The sequence below is a fragment of the Artibeus jamaicensis genome, unplaced genomic scaffold (assembly GCF_021234435.1).
Source record: "Artibeus jamaicensis isolate MK-2021 breed Jamaican fruit bat unplaced genomic scaffold, CSHL_Jam_final scaffold_369, whole genome shotgun sequence".
Taxonomy (NCBI): Eukaryota; Metazoa; Chordata; class Mammalia; order Chiroptera; family Phyllostomidae; genus Artibeus; species Artibeus jamaicensis.
This window is the reverse complement of record NW_026522042.1, coordinates 36434996-36450697: the sequence shown is the minus strand read 5'-3', so window position 1 is coordinate 36450697 and position 15702 is coordinate 36434996. Positions and strand designations below refer to the sequence as shown.

Genomic DNA, 15702 nt, shown 5'->3' with positions numbered 1-15702 from the left:
CCATCACTTAATTCACAGTAGCACCAAAAAACATGAACTACTTAGATCTAAATCTAACAAAACTTCTGCAGAATTTATTTTCTAAATAGTTACTGTTAATCTACAGTAGGCGTGGCTTTCAGATTGGATCACATCTCTCCCCTCCTTAAAAATACTCATTTGATCCTTTACTCAATGGAATCTTTAGTCACATGGAATAAGGAATGGTTTCTGGGCTGGGAGTTCAAAGGCTTCCTTAGTTTGACAACTAATTATTTTTCTTATCTCTCATTCTTCTTCCCTCCAACACTTATGTTCCTCCTGATAGGCCTTCAAGCAGTATTGTGAAATGTAATGTGGGTTTCTGGGACGTGGCGGTCTCAGGGAGGTCAGCTACAATAACCACTACCCGGCTGGCTTTTCTGTACAGAGGTGATAGATTACTTCTGAAAGCAGAGTCCGGCTCAGGCTGGCAAAAGGGATGTCCCACCTGCAGCCTACGGGCTGCATGCAGCCCAGGATGGCTGTGAATGTGGTCCAAATCAAAGTTGTAAGTTTACTTAAAACATCATGAGATTTGTTGTGATTACATGTCAATGTATTTAATGTGTGGCCCAGGACAGCTCTTCTTCCAGTGTGGTTCAAAGACGCCAAGAGGCCGGACACCCCGCTAGATGCCCCAAATTTCTGCTGCTGCCAAGGAAATGATTTCAATATATATTATGAAAAGGAGATAGTCATTGAGTCCTCTGTCATTTATGGGTCAAGTTTATTAAAATCATAAACTGTGTTTTCCTCATGGTTAGATGCCCTAGTCTATTTTGATTGATCAAATAATGAGTTCAAATTTGTTTCAAGGAAATTCATCAAAGAAATAGTAGTTCTGGTATAGATTATTTTCTAAATTTTTAAAACTATATTTTATTAGCCCTGGCTGGTATAGCTCAGTGGATTGAGCACAGGCCTGCGAACCACACGATCTCGGTTTGATTCCCAGTCAGGGCATATGCCTGGGTTGCAGGCCAGTTCCCAGCAGAGGACTTGCAAGAAGTGACCATACATTGATATTTCTCTCCTTCTCTCCTTCCTTTTCTCTCTAAAGATAAATAAATAAAATGTTAATATATATATATATATATATTATTGATTATGCCATTACAGTTGTCCCATTCCCCCCTTTATCCCCCTCCACCCTGCACACCCCCTCTAGTTCATGTCCATGTGTCACAGGTTCTTTAGCTTCTACATTTCCCATATTATTCTTGCCCTCCCCCTGTATATTTTCTACCTACCCTCAGTGCTACTTAGTCTCTGTACCTCCTCCCCCCTTCTCCTCCTCCTCCTCCCCTGTTGCTAATCCCTCCATGTGATCTCCATTTCTGTGGTTCTGCTCTTGATCTAGCTGTCCATTTAGTTTGCTTTTGTTTTAGGTGTGGTTGTTAATAACTTTGAGTTTGCTGTCAATTCACTGTTCATATTTTTATCTTCTTTTTCTTAGATAAATCCCTTTAACATTTCATATAATAAGGGCTTGGTGATGATGAACTTCTTGAACTTCACCTTATCTGAGAAGCACTTTATCTGCCCTTCCATTCTAAATGAAAGCTTTGCTGGGTAAAGCAATCTTGGATGTAGGTTCTTGCATTTCATGACTTGGAATACTTCTTTCAAGCCCCTTCTTGCCTGTAAGGTCTCTTTTGAGAAATCTGCTGACAATCTGATGGGAACTCCTTTGTAGGTGACTGTCCCCTTATCTCTTGCTGCTTCTAGGATTCTCTCCTTCATTTGAATCTTGGCTAAGGTAATTCTGATGTGCCTTGGTGTGTTTCTTCTTGGGTCCAAGTTCTTTGGGACTCTCTGAGCTTCCTGGATTTCCTGGAAGTCTATTTCCTTTGCCAGATTGGGGAAATTCTCCTTTATTATTTATTCAAATAAGTTTTCCACTTGTTGCTCTTCCTCTTCCCCTTCTGGTACCCCTATAATTCAGATGTTGGAGCGTTTAAAGATGTCCTAGAGGTTCCTAAGCCTCTCCTCATTTTTTTGAATTCTTGTTTCTTCATTCTTTTCTGTTTGGTTGTTTCTTTCTTCCTTCTGGTCCACTCCTTTGATTTGAGTCTCAGTTTCCTTTCCATCACTATTGGTTCTCTGTGCATTTTGCTTCATTTCACTTAGTATAGCCTTCATTTTTTCATGTAATTTGCAATGAAAATCAACCAGTTCTGTGAGCATCCTGATCACCAGTGTTTTGAATTGTGCTTCTCATAGGTTAGGTATCTCTTGGTTGCTAAGTATTAGCTCTGGGGCTTTGAGCTGTTCTTCTTTTTGAGCTATAATGTTTTGGTCTGTTTGTGTCTGTTATATATGAGGGGCAGCGCCTTAGGTGTTCACCAGGGCGGGGCAACCCATGTGTTGGGTTGTGACGCTGTATGTGGGAGCGGGGTCAGAGAGGGAGCAATGGTGTTTGTTGGGCTCTCTCTCAGATTTTGTTCCCTTCTGTTGCTTCCTACAAGCAAATTGGGCCCTTCTGGTGCTGGTTCCCAGGTGGGTGGGCTTGTGTATGTTCTAGGACCCTGTGGGTGTCTCTAACGAACTCTCCTGTGAGGCTGGAAGCCTCTCCTGGCACCTCAACCCCCAAAAGTTTTTCCAGTCGGTGCTTCTAGGCTTTATTTCCTGGCGCTGGGGCCCTGCGTTGCACAGTCTGTCTCACTGTTCATTTTTTTACCTGGTTTATCTGTGCGTGAATGTATGACGGTGGTCAGCCAGCCACATTACACCCTCACTGGGTCTGCCCATTGCCTGGGATCTGCCAACCGCTGCCTGCACACCTGGGTCTGTCCATCAGCCACCACTTCTCCCTGCCTGCACCCCTCTCCGCTGGCTGCCGACTCCTCCCTTCTTACTGGTCTGGATGAATGGTTTGTTGTTATCGGACTTCAGTACAGGTCAGTTTTCTGTCTGTTTTGGTTGTGTGTTTGTTTCTAAATCTTTGTTGTCCTTAAATTTGATTGTGCGAGGAGGTACAGTATTTCCACCTACACCTCCATCTTGGCTGGAAGTGCTCTATTTTCTAATTTTTGTGTGTATGCAACCAATATTTGGTAGTTGAGGTGGCAGTAGGAGACCTGGGTCATTTTGTTTAATGACCAGCTGTGGCCAGTACCTTTTCTGGCCTCAGTGTAGAAATGCGAAGTTTGTACTACATCATTTCCAATGGACTTTTGATTCTGGAATCCACTTATAATGTTAGGATTAAATTTGTAATTTATAAAGCAAAAACAAGTGTAGCCCACTAGAGGGAGCTCTGTCCTTTTTAATGTTCTCAAACAATTTTATTGAAAAATAGATCTTTCATAGGAAAATGTATAAATGGTAGCTGAACAACCTATATAAGAAGGCAAAATGAACCTCTGTTGACCCACACTTTGCATCATTTCCTCAGAGGTCATTCATATTTTGATTTCTGTCTTAATCATAGCCTTGCTTCTCTTTATTGTTTTAACACTTACTCTTGGATCCTTAAACAATTTATTGATTCATTTCTGAAATATTTTTCTCTTTTGAATTTTATATAAAGCATACTAAAGAGTCTTTATTCTTCTCTCACTTGTTCTTTTATTTCTTATGATTTTTTTAGATTCATCCAGTTGGTTGATATGTTTAATGACTGTGAGCTTTTCTCATCTGTATTCTGTGGTGTTACATCAATACACCACAATCTGTCCTCCTCTTAGTGGTGATTTGGGCTGCTTTCCGTATTTTACTTTAGGCTCCCATGAATATTTGTGGGTATGTTTCCTTTCACACATGTGCAAGTGTCTCTAGGGTGCCTAGAGTTACCTTGAAGTGGAGTCAGTTTAGAGGACATGTACATGTTCAGCCTTGTGGGGTAACGGCATCTGTTTTCCATTGTGGGTATGCTCACTTTTATTCTAGTGGTAGAAAATGTTTGATGTTGAGTAGCTTTAACTTTTTTCCAGTCTGTTAAGTGTGAAATGCTGTCTCCTTGTGATGGTATTTTGATGAGTTAATGTATTATATTTTGCTCATTTTTTTTTTTGTCAAAAATTTAGAAAAAGCTCATTTAGCAGTTTGCCCCTTACCCATATGCCATCAGTTGGGCTGGAGAATTCACTTCCGAGACGGCGTCTTTCTCTGCTCACAAACATGGTGGTTCTGGCGTCTGGCACACGGAGTTGGTCTTCTGTATGCCAGGCTCTGCCTGCCACCCAGGGTGACTCCACTGGCTTTAGTGTTTAATTTCATTTGTATTTTGGAATTATTTGGAAATAATTGCCTTGGTAACTTAAATACCAAAAATTTAAGCTATCTTTCAGTTTATTTATCTTTAACTTGATTTAATGATTTGCAGACCTCATTTTGTTTCTTACTGACTCAAAACTGACCTTTCAAATAAAGTGCAGTTATTGGATGTTCTTTTCAGAGATGATGATATTCAGCTTCTCTCCATCAGTCATCTTTTTTCAAGTCTATGGTGACTGCTTCTGAAATGTTTCTCCATAGTAGTCTTTATTTGTGATTCTCCTGATTCACCTCGATGAAACTTTTCTTTGTAAACTATAGACATTTTTAAATTCTTTACTTCTGCAGTTGCCTTGGGAATAAGATCTTTTTAAAAAATATATATTATTTATTTATTTATTTTTAGAGAGAGGGGACAGGAAGGAGAAAGAGTGGGAGAGAAAAATCAATGTGTGGTTGCCTCTCATGTGTCCCCCACTGGGGACCTGGCCCACAACCCAGGCATGTGCCCTGACCGGGAATTGAACCAGCGACCCTTTGCTTCACAGGCCTGTGTTCAATCCACTGAGCTACACCAGCCAGGGCAGAAATAAGATCTTTATAATTAATTTGAGTTATTTTTTTCTATGGATATCATGGAAAAGTTTCAAGCCTTTATTTTGGCCTAACTAAATAAAAAGTCAGTAAAAAGCTAACTGTCAACATTAAGCACTAGCATTCTTGTGTTGCTTTATCAGTGCAATGCGATGTCGTTTATTGTTTTCTAATAAGCTAACATAAAAAGGTCTTCTGAGGAAAATACATATTAATGACCTTTCTGTTGTTCTTTATCAGTTATGATCTAGGCCAGTTTTTTTAAAGATTTTTTAAAATTTATCTTTAGAGGGGAAGGGAAGGAGAGAGGGAGAGAAACATCAATGTATGGTTGCCTTTTGTGTGTCCCCTGCTGGGAACTGGCCTGCAGGGAACCGGCCTGCAACCCGGGCATGTGCCCTGACTGGGAATCGACTCTTGGTTGTCTGGTTTGCAGGCCCGCGCTCAGTCCACTGAGCTACACCAGCCAGGGCCTGATCTAGGCCAGTTTAAAGAGAGTTAGATTATATTTAGCCTTGTATGTGTTAGTTCAGGAGCGATGCTGCTGATATCTAGGAGAGTTAGGAGCCCAGGGTTATTAAAAGGCAGAATAAGGACACTGGACAGCTTTCCACCTCCTTTGAGATCGGTTTCTAAATGGAAGCTTCAATCTCATTGTGAAGTGTTGGGTATTTCAGGGAAGGAGGATTAATCTTTATTAGAAGTAGTTATAAAAATGACTATTAGGCCAAATGATTTTTGTTCTAATATATGCTTGCTTAGCAGGAATTAATGAAGATTCATCTATCAGTAATTTGTATTTGCATACTTATCTACAAATTCCAGCTGCAGTTATGAGGCAATCAGGATTTTGAGCTAAGTGAAAAAAATGGCTTACCCAAGCATCTCATTAAGAACGTATTTAATCATGAAATTCAAATGATAACAGAACAAGTTTTATTTATTTAAAAACGTGTTAGGCTAGGTGGCAGGCAGGTTCATCTGTCCACCTGCAGGAGGCAGTCAGTTCCTCCTGCCGTCCCATCGAGAGGGACAGCCCTGGGCCTGGGCTGCTTCCCCCAGAGGGATTCGGGGATCCCCAGGGCCCAGGAGGAGGAGGAGGCCACGTCGTTGAGGTGCGGAGGAAGGGCGCATCCAGGGGGCCCCACCAGGTGTCCAGCCTCAGCCCTCAGTGGGATTCCCTGGACCTGTGATCACCGAGGGGGCCCCTGTGCCTCTTCCCAGTCCCTCCCCTAACCCCACCACTGTCCTGCTACCTACCACCGTGGCCCTGAAGAGAATCCACGAGGAGTTTAACGGACCTAGCACAGGAGTCCCAGCCCCGGCTCAGCACAGTGTTCTGCAAGTCCTGTTGGAGATAGGTTCCTTCCTCAAGGTGCAATGATGGAGACAAAGGACAGTCCCTGTCAGGGTGGAGTACTTTTCTTGTCAATGCATTTCCCAACAGAGTACTCCTTCAAACTACCGAAGCCAGCATTTACAACACGAATGTATCATTCAAATATTAACAGTAACAGTATCGTTCGTCTGGATTTTCTGTGGTCACAGTGGTTTTATGCATTGACTTTCTGAAGGACTCTTGTCCACCTGTTCTCTGCTGTGCGATGGTAATCCAGACGATCCCTTGGTGCCTGAGAGTGCTCGGGCCTACAAACCTGATGGAGACGAATACAACAGAGTAGCTCAGGGACGGACTCAGAAGTGTGCAATCTAATGAAAGAAATTATTGGATAGCCTCTACAAATAAAGATAGGGGAACTCGGAAACAAGAAGGTCTTTTGATTTCCATATAAGAAGTGACTGCTTTCTATGAGCTCTTGCCTCATCTTCTGTGCGCATGTTTACCTGATACAGCCGTGCTGCTGTGCAGGCTTATTACAAGAAACTAGAAACACTGTGCTTCTGGACGGGCATTGCCCCCTGGCGGAGAAGTGTGTGTGTGTGACAAACCAGTTCTCCAGGTTTAACCCAGGTTTGGAACTCAACGCGTTCCTGTTGACTTAAATTTGGGTAAGGGCAAGGTGAGGGGCGGTGGGTATGGGGTGCGCTTGGATGGGGGAAGACAGCTCCACTGTTCTGTAGGAGATGGTTTTTAGATGGAATGAATACTTTTACTCTGAAGACAGATGTTAAGAAGGGGTGGGGGTGGATTGGGTAAAAGAAGGTGAAGGGATTAGCTGAAGACCATATGCATGGCCCATGGACACGGACAATAGTGTGGTGAAGGCGGGAAAGGGGAAAATGTAGGCTTTCGTAATAGTGTCAACAATAAAAAAGTGAACAACAACGAAAAACAGGGCAAAGAACACAAAGCTATTTCTGTATTCATTTTGTGGTGAAGGACCTATGCCTTAGGTGAAAGTTATGACCAATCAGATTAAAATCTACCCATATCCTGCATTTTAAGGTCTAAGTTTGACGGCACTGAACCCATTCGTACATAGAGTGTGATGGGCTATGTTCCCACTTTTTAACGTCTCCCAGCCCTCTACCCTTTGTCCTTTCAGCCTCCTGTTCTCGCTTCTGTTTTCTTTGGTTTGTATGTGGTTTCTCAGTTGATACATAGCTAGTACCTCTTATTTTTCTTATGGTTTTAACTGCTTAGATCTCCTTGGATGGGAGGGTGAAAATTTATTTGATGGAAATACTTGTATATATTTAAAGTTCCTGTTGCTCCTCTGGAGTTTGCATGTTCAAAAATGATTAATCTCTGTAATAAACTCATTACTATAGTCATAGGAAATGTGTCACATTTTTTCTTTATAAATGTCATTTGATGGGCACGATGAAGAATATTTTTTTAAATTATGTATTGTTGGGTATAATTAGCCCTGTATAATGACTTGGTTAAGTATAAACTCATTTATTATATGGAGTTTGCTGTTATATGAGTTTTCAAGGATATAAGAAGTGACTGTGTTCAAATACCCGTGTCTTCCATTGACTACAATAATGGAGGTTTTCTTCTTGGTTTTTAGATTTCCTCTTTCCTCACCCCTGAAACCATATCCAAAGAAGCCCCCGTGCCAAAGGGATGCTATTAAATTTCCCCAGTGGACTGACCCCCTACCGGGCACTTCACAAGAGAACATCCCAGTGAGGCCGATTGTGATGGTAAGTGTCACTGCTACCGGGCGGGGCGGCGGGCGGGGCGGCGGCAGGGAGAGTGAGCAGTGGTCTGGGAACCTCCAGGCTCAGCCCAGTTCCCTCTGTCAGTTCCTCGTTGTGAACTCTGGTCCGAAAGTACTTCAGAGCAATATCTTACCTGTCAGTAGCTGAGAGACCAGTCACAAAGAAAGACTGGGTTTTGCTTTTTTTTTTTTTTGCTCTTATGTATTGACATTTTGACCAAATATATGGTAGCTGTTTTCATATGTTCAGACCAAGCAGTTTTTTGTTAAAACTCCCTTATTATCTCCTTTTCCTTTCTGTTCTGTAAGTTGCTGTTTTTCCTGTTTGTCTCCTCCTTCTAAACTTTATGACCAATTGAGAGTGAGAAGGTTGGGATATGGAGTGTTATGGAATGAGCTGTACACAAAATATGAACAAAGGAAGCCCTGGCCGGGTGACTTAGTTGGTTGGAGCATCACCCTGTTCACCAAAAGGCTGTGGGTTCGGTCCCTGTTTGGGTGCATATAGCAGGAAACCAATCAATATTTCTCTCTCACATCGATGCTTCTCCTTCCTCCCCCACCCCTCTAAAACCAGTAAACATATCCTTGGGTGAGCATTAAAAAAAAGAAAAATATATAAAAATATATAAACAAAGGTAGAATCTGCTAGTGTTGGAAAACCTAAGCTCATTGAACTCCTTTTTGGGGGACATACTTTTTCTTTGAAATATCCCCATAAAGACTACCAAGATGGAAATAATGCTTAAAAAATAAAATACCAAGAAAAATTTTGTATAGCAGTTTTTTAATTTTTATTTTCTTGATTATGCCATTACAGTTGTTCTATTCCCCCCCTTCATTCCCCTCTACCCTGCCCCCCTGTCCCCACCATTCCCCTTTAGTTCATGTTCATGTGTCTCAAGTTCTTTAGATTCTATATTTCCCATACTATTCTTGCCCCCCCCATTTTCACCCCACTGTCTATGCTACTTATTCTCTGTGCCTTCTCCCACACTTTTCCTCCTCCCACTGCCCTGTTGCTAACCCTCCATGTGATCTTCATTTCTATGGTTCTGCTCCTGATCTAGCTGTCCTCTTAGTTTGCTTTTGTTTTAGGTGTGGTTCTTAATAACTGTGAGTTTGCTGTCCTTTCACTGTTCATCTGTTTTATCTTCTTTTTCTTAGGTAAGTCCCTTTAACATTTCATATAATAAGGGGTTGGTGATGATGAACTCCTTGAATTTGATCTTATCTGAGAAGCACTTTATCTGTCCTTCCATTCTAAATGAAAGATTTGCTGGATAGAGTAATCTTGGTTGTAGGTCTTTGGATTTCATGACTTGGAATAGTTGTTTCCAGCTCCTTCTTGCCAGTAAGGTCTCTTGAGAAATCAGCTGACAATCTGATGGGAACTCCTTTGTAGGTGACTGTCCCCTTAGCTCTTGCTGCTTCTAGGATTCTCTCTCTCATTTTAATCTTGGCTAATGTAATTATGATGTGCCTTGGTGTGTTCCTTCTTGGGTCCAACTTCTTTGGGACTCTCTGAGCTTCCTGGATTTCGTGGAAGTCTATTACTTTTGCCAGATTGGGGAAGTTCTCCTTTATTATTTATTCAAATAAGCTTTCCACTCGTGGCTGTTCCTTTCCCCCTTCTGGTACCCCTGCAATTCGGATGTTGGAGCATTTAAAGATGTCCTGGAGGTTCCTAAGTCTCTCCTCATTTTTTTGAATTCTTGTTTCTTCATATTTTCCTGTTTGGTCATTTTCTTCCTTCCTTCTGGTTCACTCCCTTGATTTGAGTCCCAGTTTCCTTTTCATCACTATTAGTTTCCTGTGCATTTCCATTCATTTCAATTAGTTTAGCCTTTATGTGTTCCTCTAATTTGTGACTAAAATCAACCAGTTCTGTGAGGATCCTGATCACCAGTGTTTTGAACTGTGCATCTGAAAGTTTTGCTATTTCTTCATTGCTTAGAGTTATGGGCTCTGGGGCTTTGAGATCTTCTTGAGCCATTTTGGTCTGTTTGTGCCCATTAAGTATGAGGAGGGAAGCCTTAGGGGTGGGGCGGGGCCACTAGGGTGGGGTCGCTGGTTTGTGATACTGTATGTGGGGGCGGGGTCAGAGAGGGACAATAGCGGTCCCCTCTGCTGCTTCCCACCGCTGGGGCCTGCTCCTTTCATCTCACCGCCCACTCCCTTGCCAGTCTATCTGTGCAGGAATGTGCCACCGCAGTCAGCCCGCCGCCCTGCGCCCTCCCTGAGTCTGCCCATTGCAACCCCACGCCTGGGATCTGCGCCTGAGTCCATCTGACCGAGTTTTCCTGTGCAACCCCACTCTGTCAGCTGGTGGCTTTGCCCCTCTTACTGCTCAGGCTGAAGAATTCGTTGTTATCAGACTTCTGAAAAGTTCAATTTTCTTTGTTCTGGCTGTGTTTTCTGTTACTAATATTTTATTGTCTCTAAACTTGGTTGTGTGAGAAAGCATGGCGTCTCCACCTATGCCTCCATCTTGGCAGAAGTTCTTTGGTTGCTCTGTATAGCAGTTTTTAGGACTTGGAATAATACTGTTACCGAACAAGAGGTCCGAGGAGGGGGCAATATTTGGCCCACTCAGGGATGCCAAAAACTGCTATAGAACAAGGGGCCTCTCCCAAGGACAGAATACTAATATCTACTGGGCTCTTCTGTCCGCTGCCAATTGGAAAGACATCTCTCAATGCAAGAGATTTGTGAAAAGGAAACAAAATATTTATTTAATGCTATTTAGGCTTAATGCCTCCACCAAAATATCAAAGTCCTTTAGGGTATACACCTACACCCACACAGAGCTCCTTTCTCCCGCTGTCCCAACTCCGGGTACCGTAAATCAGGAAAGGAGCACACGTCTCTGTTTCAGGCTGCTGGCACCGTCAGCTGTGTCACTGTGCAGGATCTTGAGTTAATCCAAAGTTTTGTGCACTCTCTCATGGTCCACTGGCAAGAGTTCCTTTGTACCCAGTTATAGTCAAAGTCTCTCTCGCTTTCCAGGCCACGCGGCCAAAGGAGGCACCCCAAAGCCGCGTGGGCCTCTTCTACCAAAGCTGCAGGGGTTCGCACTCCACCAAAAGCATGTGGCTTTCTTCTTCACCTGGCTGCAGGGATCTCCATTCTGGCAAAGCTGCGTGGTTTTCCCCCTCACCTGGGAAAGAGGGGGTCCGCACCCTGCCAAAACCACGTGGCTCCCTCTTTTGCCTCACCAAGAGGGGATCCTCACTCTGCTGAAACCGTGTGGCTCTCCCCTTAATGGCTGCCGTGTCTGGCTTTTAAATCCTCGCACCCATATTCCTCTGTACCCCTATTTCCGACTCCTCCAAAGATCAGTTACACCTGCCAGTATTTCTGTATTATTACAAGTTTACTGGGCTGCCATTGTTAGTCTGGGCAGTTATCATCCCATGTCCTAGAGCCAATCTTCTTCAAGCTCCCATGTAGGCGCTGTAACTTGGGGGACCTGCCCCCAGTTACATCTTGGGGAAAGTGACTTCAGCCCCCTAGCTCCAAGCCTGACCACAGCCATTTAACATATCCAAGTGACCTGCCAAAGGCTATGGATATGTTAAATGACCCTGCCATGGATTAGCTGCAAGGCTGTGGCTGTACAAAACAGCCCTGCATGTTCCTGCTCCATGTGTCCCTTCCTCCAACTCACACCTGTGGGGGGAAGGGGTGAGGACATCTTATATGTCTCTCCAATATTCCTATACACTTTGATTTCTGGACACCATTCCAAATCTTTTTTTGGGGCCCCCCCTTGGCTGCACCCTGTATCAATACCAATGTTTTAAGTTAATCTAGTCTCATAGAACTTGATGTCCAGTTCATACTTTTGTTTGCAAAGGTTTGATTTAAACATTTTTTGGCTGGGTAACGAAAAGAAAAGTTACCTGAAGAGGTTGTATTGTATCTTGGTGGGAACAGTTAAGCAGCTTAAGCTTTGTCAAAAGATAAAGTGACAAGAAAAAGTGACACCGTTGACAGAAATGGGGACTCCGTAAGGGCTTGCAGATGTGTCAGGGGCAGTGATGAATTTGGTTTTCAATGTGTTTGATGATAAAGTTGGGTTGTGTTAAAGGGAAGTGTCTAATGGGCAGATGGAGAGAACAGCGCTGGGACTTGGAGGAGAGGCCCTATTTGGAAGTCATTGGTTTTTTTGTTTGTTTTTGTTTTTGTTTTTTTAATTTTAATTTTTATTTTTTATTGATTATCTTTTTTTTCCCCTCATTCACCCCCCTCCTTCCCCTTTGTTTTGTTCTCAAGTCCTTGGTTTTTCCATCTTTTTTTTTGTCTATGCTGCTTATTTTCTGTACCTTCTCCCCCCATCTCCTCCTCCCACTCCCCTGTTGCTATTCACTCGACAATGATGTATTAAGTGTCTGTCGTGAATCATGCATTGTGCTAGGCTCTGCAGATACAATGCTATGCCATACAATTTTGCTCTAAAATGGCTCAAAGTCTAGTGAAGCATACAATACAAAAATAGATTATTAGGAAATAAAGTGGAAATACTCTGAAAGAGAGAGTACAAAGGATATTTGAGGGCTATTTAATTAACTCCTAATGAGGAGTACTTAATTAAGGTCTACTTGATAGTCCCTATCCAGAGAAAATTAAATTATAAGCTCTATGAAATGAGGTACATTGTTTTTTGCACGTTCATGTTTAAATACCTCATTGGTGGACCCTGTCAGCAGACTTGTTATTCAGCAGACATTTTTTTATTATGAGGTCACCCAGTGTTGTTTATACAAAAGAGATAAAATCCCGTATTAAATGAATGTGTATCTGTGGCATCAATATAACTTCCTTTTTCTATTGTGTGTGTTTCTGTGAAGTTGTAATATTCCTGGTATTACCTCTGGGAAAACCACCTGCTCATCAGCACACTTGAATGCACTAATGACAGTGACTTCTATCTTATAATTTTCAACTGAAACTTTTGAGGAGCCCTGAAGTGGTAGAGCAGTGTTTTGAGTCATCAGCCATTGCCCCGCCCCCCACCCGTGTATCCTTTTCCTGGTCATCTGACTGCATTTCTTTTGATAACTGTTGTTTTGCCTTTTCTTATACTTCCCCCTTATATGAAGTGGTAGAAGTTTGGAAGCTCTCTGCTCATTATAATTCCATGAAAGTCTACACAGCTTCTTCTTGAGAATTGTCCCAAGAGGGAATGGCAGAGCAAGATCTCTTTCCCTTGACAGAAGTTTTAGAATGATGAGGTTAATAGTTAATAGAGAAACAGTTCATCTTCCTTAAAGAACTTGAGTTAATTATTCATTTATTTCTTTTCCTCTTTCTGACTCTGCTTCCACTTTACTAGTTGATTTTGGTTTTTGTTTTGTCCTATCTTCTCCCTTGCCTTTATATCAAATAAAATGAAATGCACAAAATTATTTCTTGCATTTGCTGAGGGGACAGTACCATGTGTGCTGTGGAGCCACACTGTTGGGTTGAATCTTGGCTCCTCCTTTACTAGCTATTGAGCTTGTTTCTGTTTCATCGACCGGGTTTGTGTCTCAGTTTCTTTTCAGTGGAACTGGGAAGGTGCACCCCTCTGGGGTGAGGTCATTGTGATAAGTGAGTTCTCACACGGACTCAGTAACTTAACTGCTATTTCTATTATTAATGTGTTCCGTAGAATTGTTTGCAGCAGAGACAAAAGGAAAAAAATTACCCATAGTATCCAGAGAGAATTGATATTGTTTGTTGTGTGTCTCTCTGAGCTTTAGTTTCGCTCCCTGCCATCTCCCGCTGTCCTCGTGGGGTCCTCGTTTCACCTGCCTGTTGCGGACGCCAGCGATCTGGGGCTGCTGTTCAACATTGTACTTGTTTGATCTTTGCTTACAGAAAACCAGAGAATTCTTGAAATTAATATAATTTTATTTTAAACAGTCATTTAATTAGGAAAGTGTGTGAATTTGGATAGGTATCCCTTTACTTAAGTTTGAAATAATACATTTGATTTCGCTGTTGCCTCACTGAGTGTTTGGGACCCCCCCAGGAAATGTCATGCTTCCAGTTGTAGCCGTCCTGCAGTTCTTGAATGTTCACTAACAACACGACCTGATTTTTAACAGTCATACTTTATTTCTCTGCAGTCCATACAAGGAAAGTTAGTTTATATTTGCTATTATTTTAAACCAAATTAAAGAAATTTCTCATAAAGCCTTACCACTGTCTACTGAAGTATTTATTCTCTTTCTTTTCACTCCCCTCCCCACTATTAGAACTCCGAGATGTGGTACAAGCGTCACAGTATTGCTATTGGAGAGGTGCCGGCGTGCCGTCTTGTCTACCGCAGACAGCTGACAGAGGCCAACGTGGAAGAGATATGGAAGTCTATGACGTTATCATAGTATGTGCATTTGACATTAATGAGACTTTTTTGTGATTTTTTTCTAATTTGCTTTTCCACTATTTTTGGCATATTTAGTTTTCTGAACTCATGTATAAAAATCTCAACTTTGTATTATTTGCATTCATGCTCCTTATTAAACATAATTTAATTTAATTCTGGGTATTTCCTATGTCATTTATATAATAGTTAAGAATAGACATTTGAAAGTTCTTAAACTTTCTAGAAACTCTGAACTCTTAAGTTAATGAAACACATAATGGGAAATTTTGACTTTTAGATGTTAGATGTACTACAGGTAATTAAAGTTAATGGTGTTAGGGCAGGCTTTTTTTTCTCATAAAGATGTAGCAGTTTCTCATCATTGGATAAGCTAATTTTTGTTTTTATAATGTGTTATAAAATCATTTTTGACATTCATGCTGTTATGTTATTAAATTAGTGAAGCAATATGTCAATGGCAAAATGACATTTTTAAAATGTGTTCTATCATACTCAATTTCTAGCTTTTTTTCCCCTCACAAATATTGGGTGAAATGCATAAAAATAACACATCTTAAAGATTGATTTTTTTTACAGTACCAGTTTTTTTGGTAAATAATGATTTTTTTTAAAAGTAGCTAGCTAATGTAATTATTATCTTTTTAGTTTACAGAAAATCCTTGGCCTGGATTCCTTAGAAGAAGTTTTAGATGTCAAACTTGTCAAGTCCAAGTTCATCATACATAATGTATATAGTGTGAGCAAGCAGGGAGTTGTTATCCTTGATGACAAGTCAAGTAAGTGCATAAAACTATTTTGTTTCTGGTTGATCAGTGTGTTGGTGCACAGTTCTCTCACCTTCTACTTGACACTTCCCTAAACCTTAAATAAATTTACCCCTCATTACACATAGCCTCCTGTCACATCCTAATATGTTTTACTGAGTGCTCGGATTAAAGAAATGTCATAGAATGATGAATGCTCAGGAGCGAAAACCTCAGCACAATCCATCCAGAGACTAGGCCAGTGTTTGCTACACTGGGCATGAGGTGGTTCTGAAAAACCCCTGAAAAGTAAGTAGATTTAAGACCCACCTGACATCTGGAGTCAGTTTTCAGGCGTACCCTGTGGTCTGATTGATTTTAGGTTCCCACTGACCTTTTTGTAATGGTAACTGTGTTAGTACCTCTGGGATACTCTTGGCTTATGTTATTTTTTTCTTTTTATAAAGGTAGCTTTTTAAATGTTGAAGGTGTTTTAATTTTTTTTAATGCTGTTTTTTCCCCAAGTCAGTTTACAAATTAGAAAAAAAGAAAGACATTTAGTAGGTACCTATCCTGGTTTTAGATTTGGAAAAATAGTCATAGTACATGGAGTGGAGTC

At 41.5% G+C, this 15702-nt stretch overlaps 1 protein-coding gene and 1 pseudogene across 1 annotated transcript in view; both read left to right on the top strand.

The window, feature by feature from the left end:
- DEPDC1B (DEP domain containing 1B) overlaps positions 1-15702 on the top strand; it is a 73656-nt gene that overhangs the window by 23066 nt on the left and 34888 nt on the right. The window contains exons 3-5 of the mRNA XM_053657172.1: positions 7812-7947; positions 14210-14337; positions 14986-15116. Coding sequence (XP_053513147.1) covers positions 7812-7947; positions 14210-14337; positions 14986-15116 — 395 coding nt within the window. The remainder of the gene's footprint in view (positions 1-7811; positions 7948-14209; positions 14338-14985; positions 15117-15702) is intronic.
- Positions 3843-6547, top strand: LOC119046954 (ubiquitin-conjugating enzyme E2 D2-like; annotated as a pseudogene).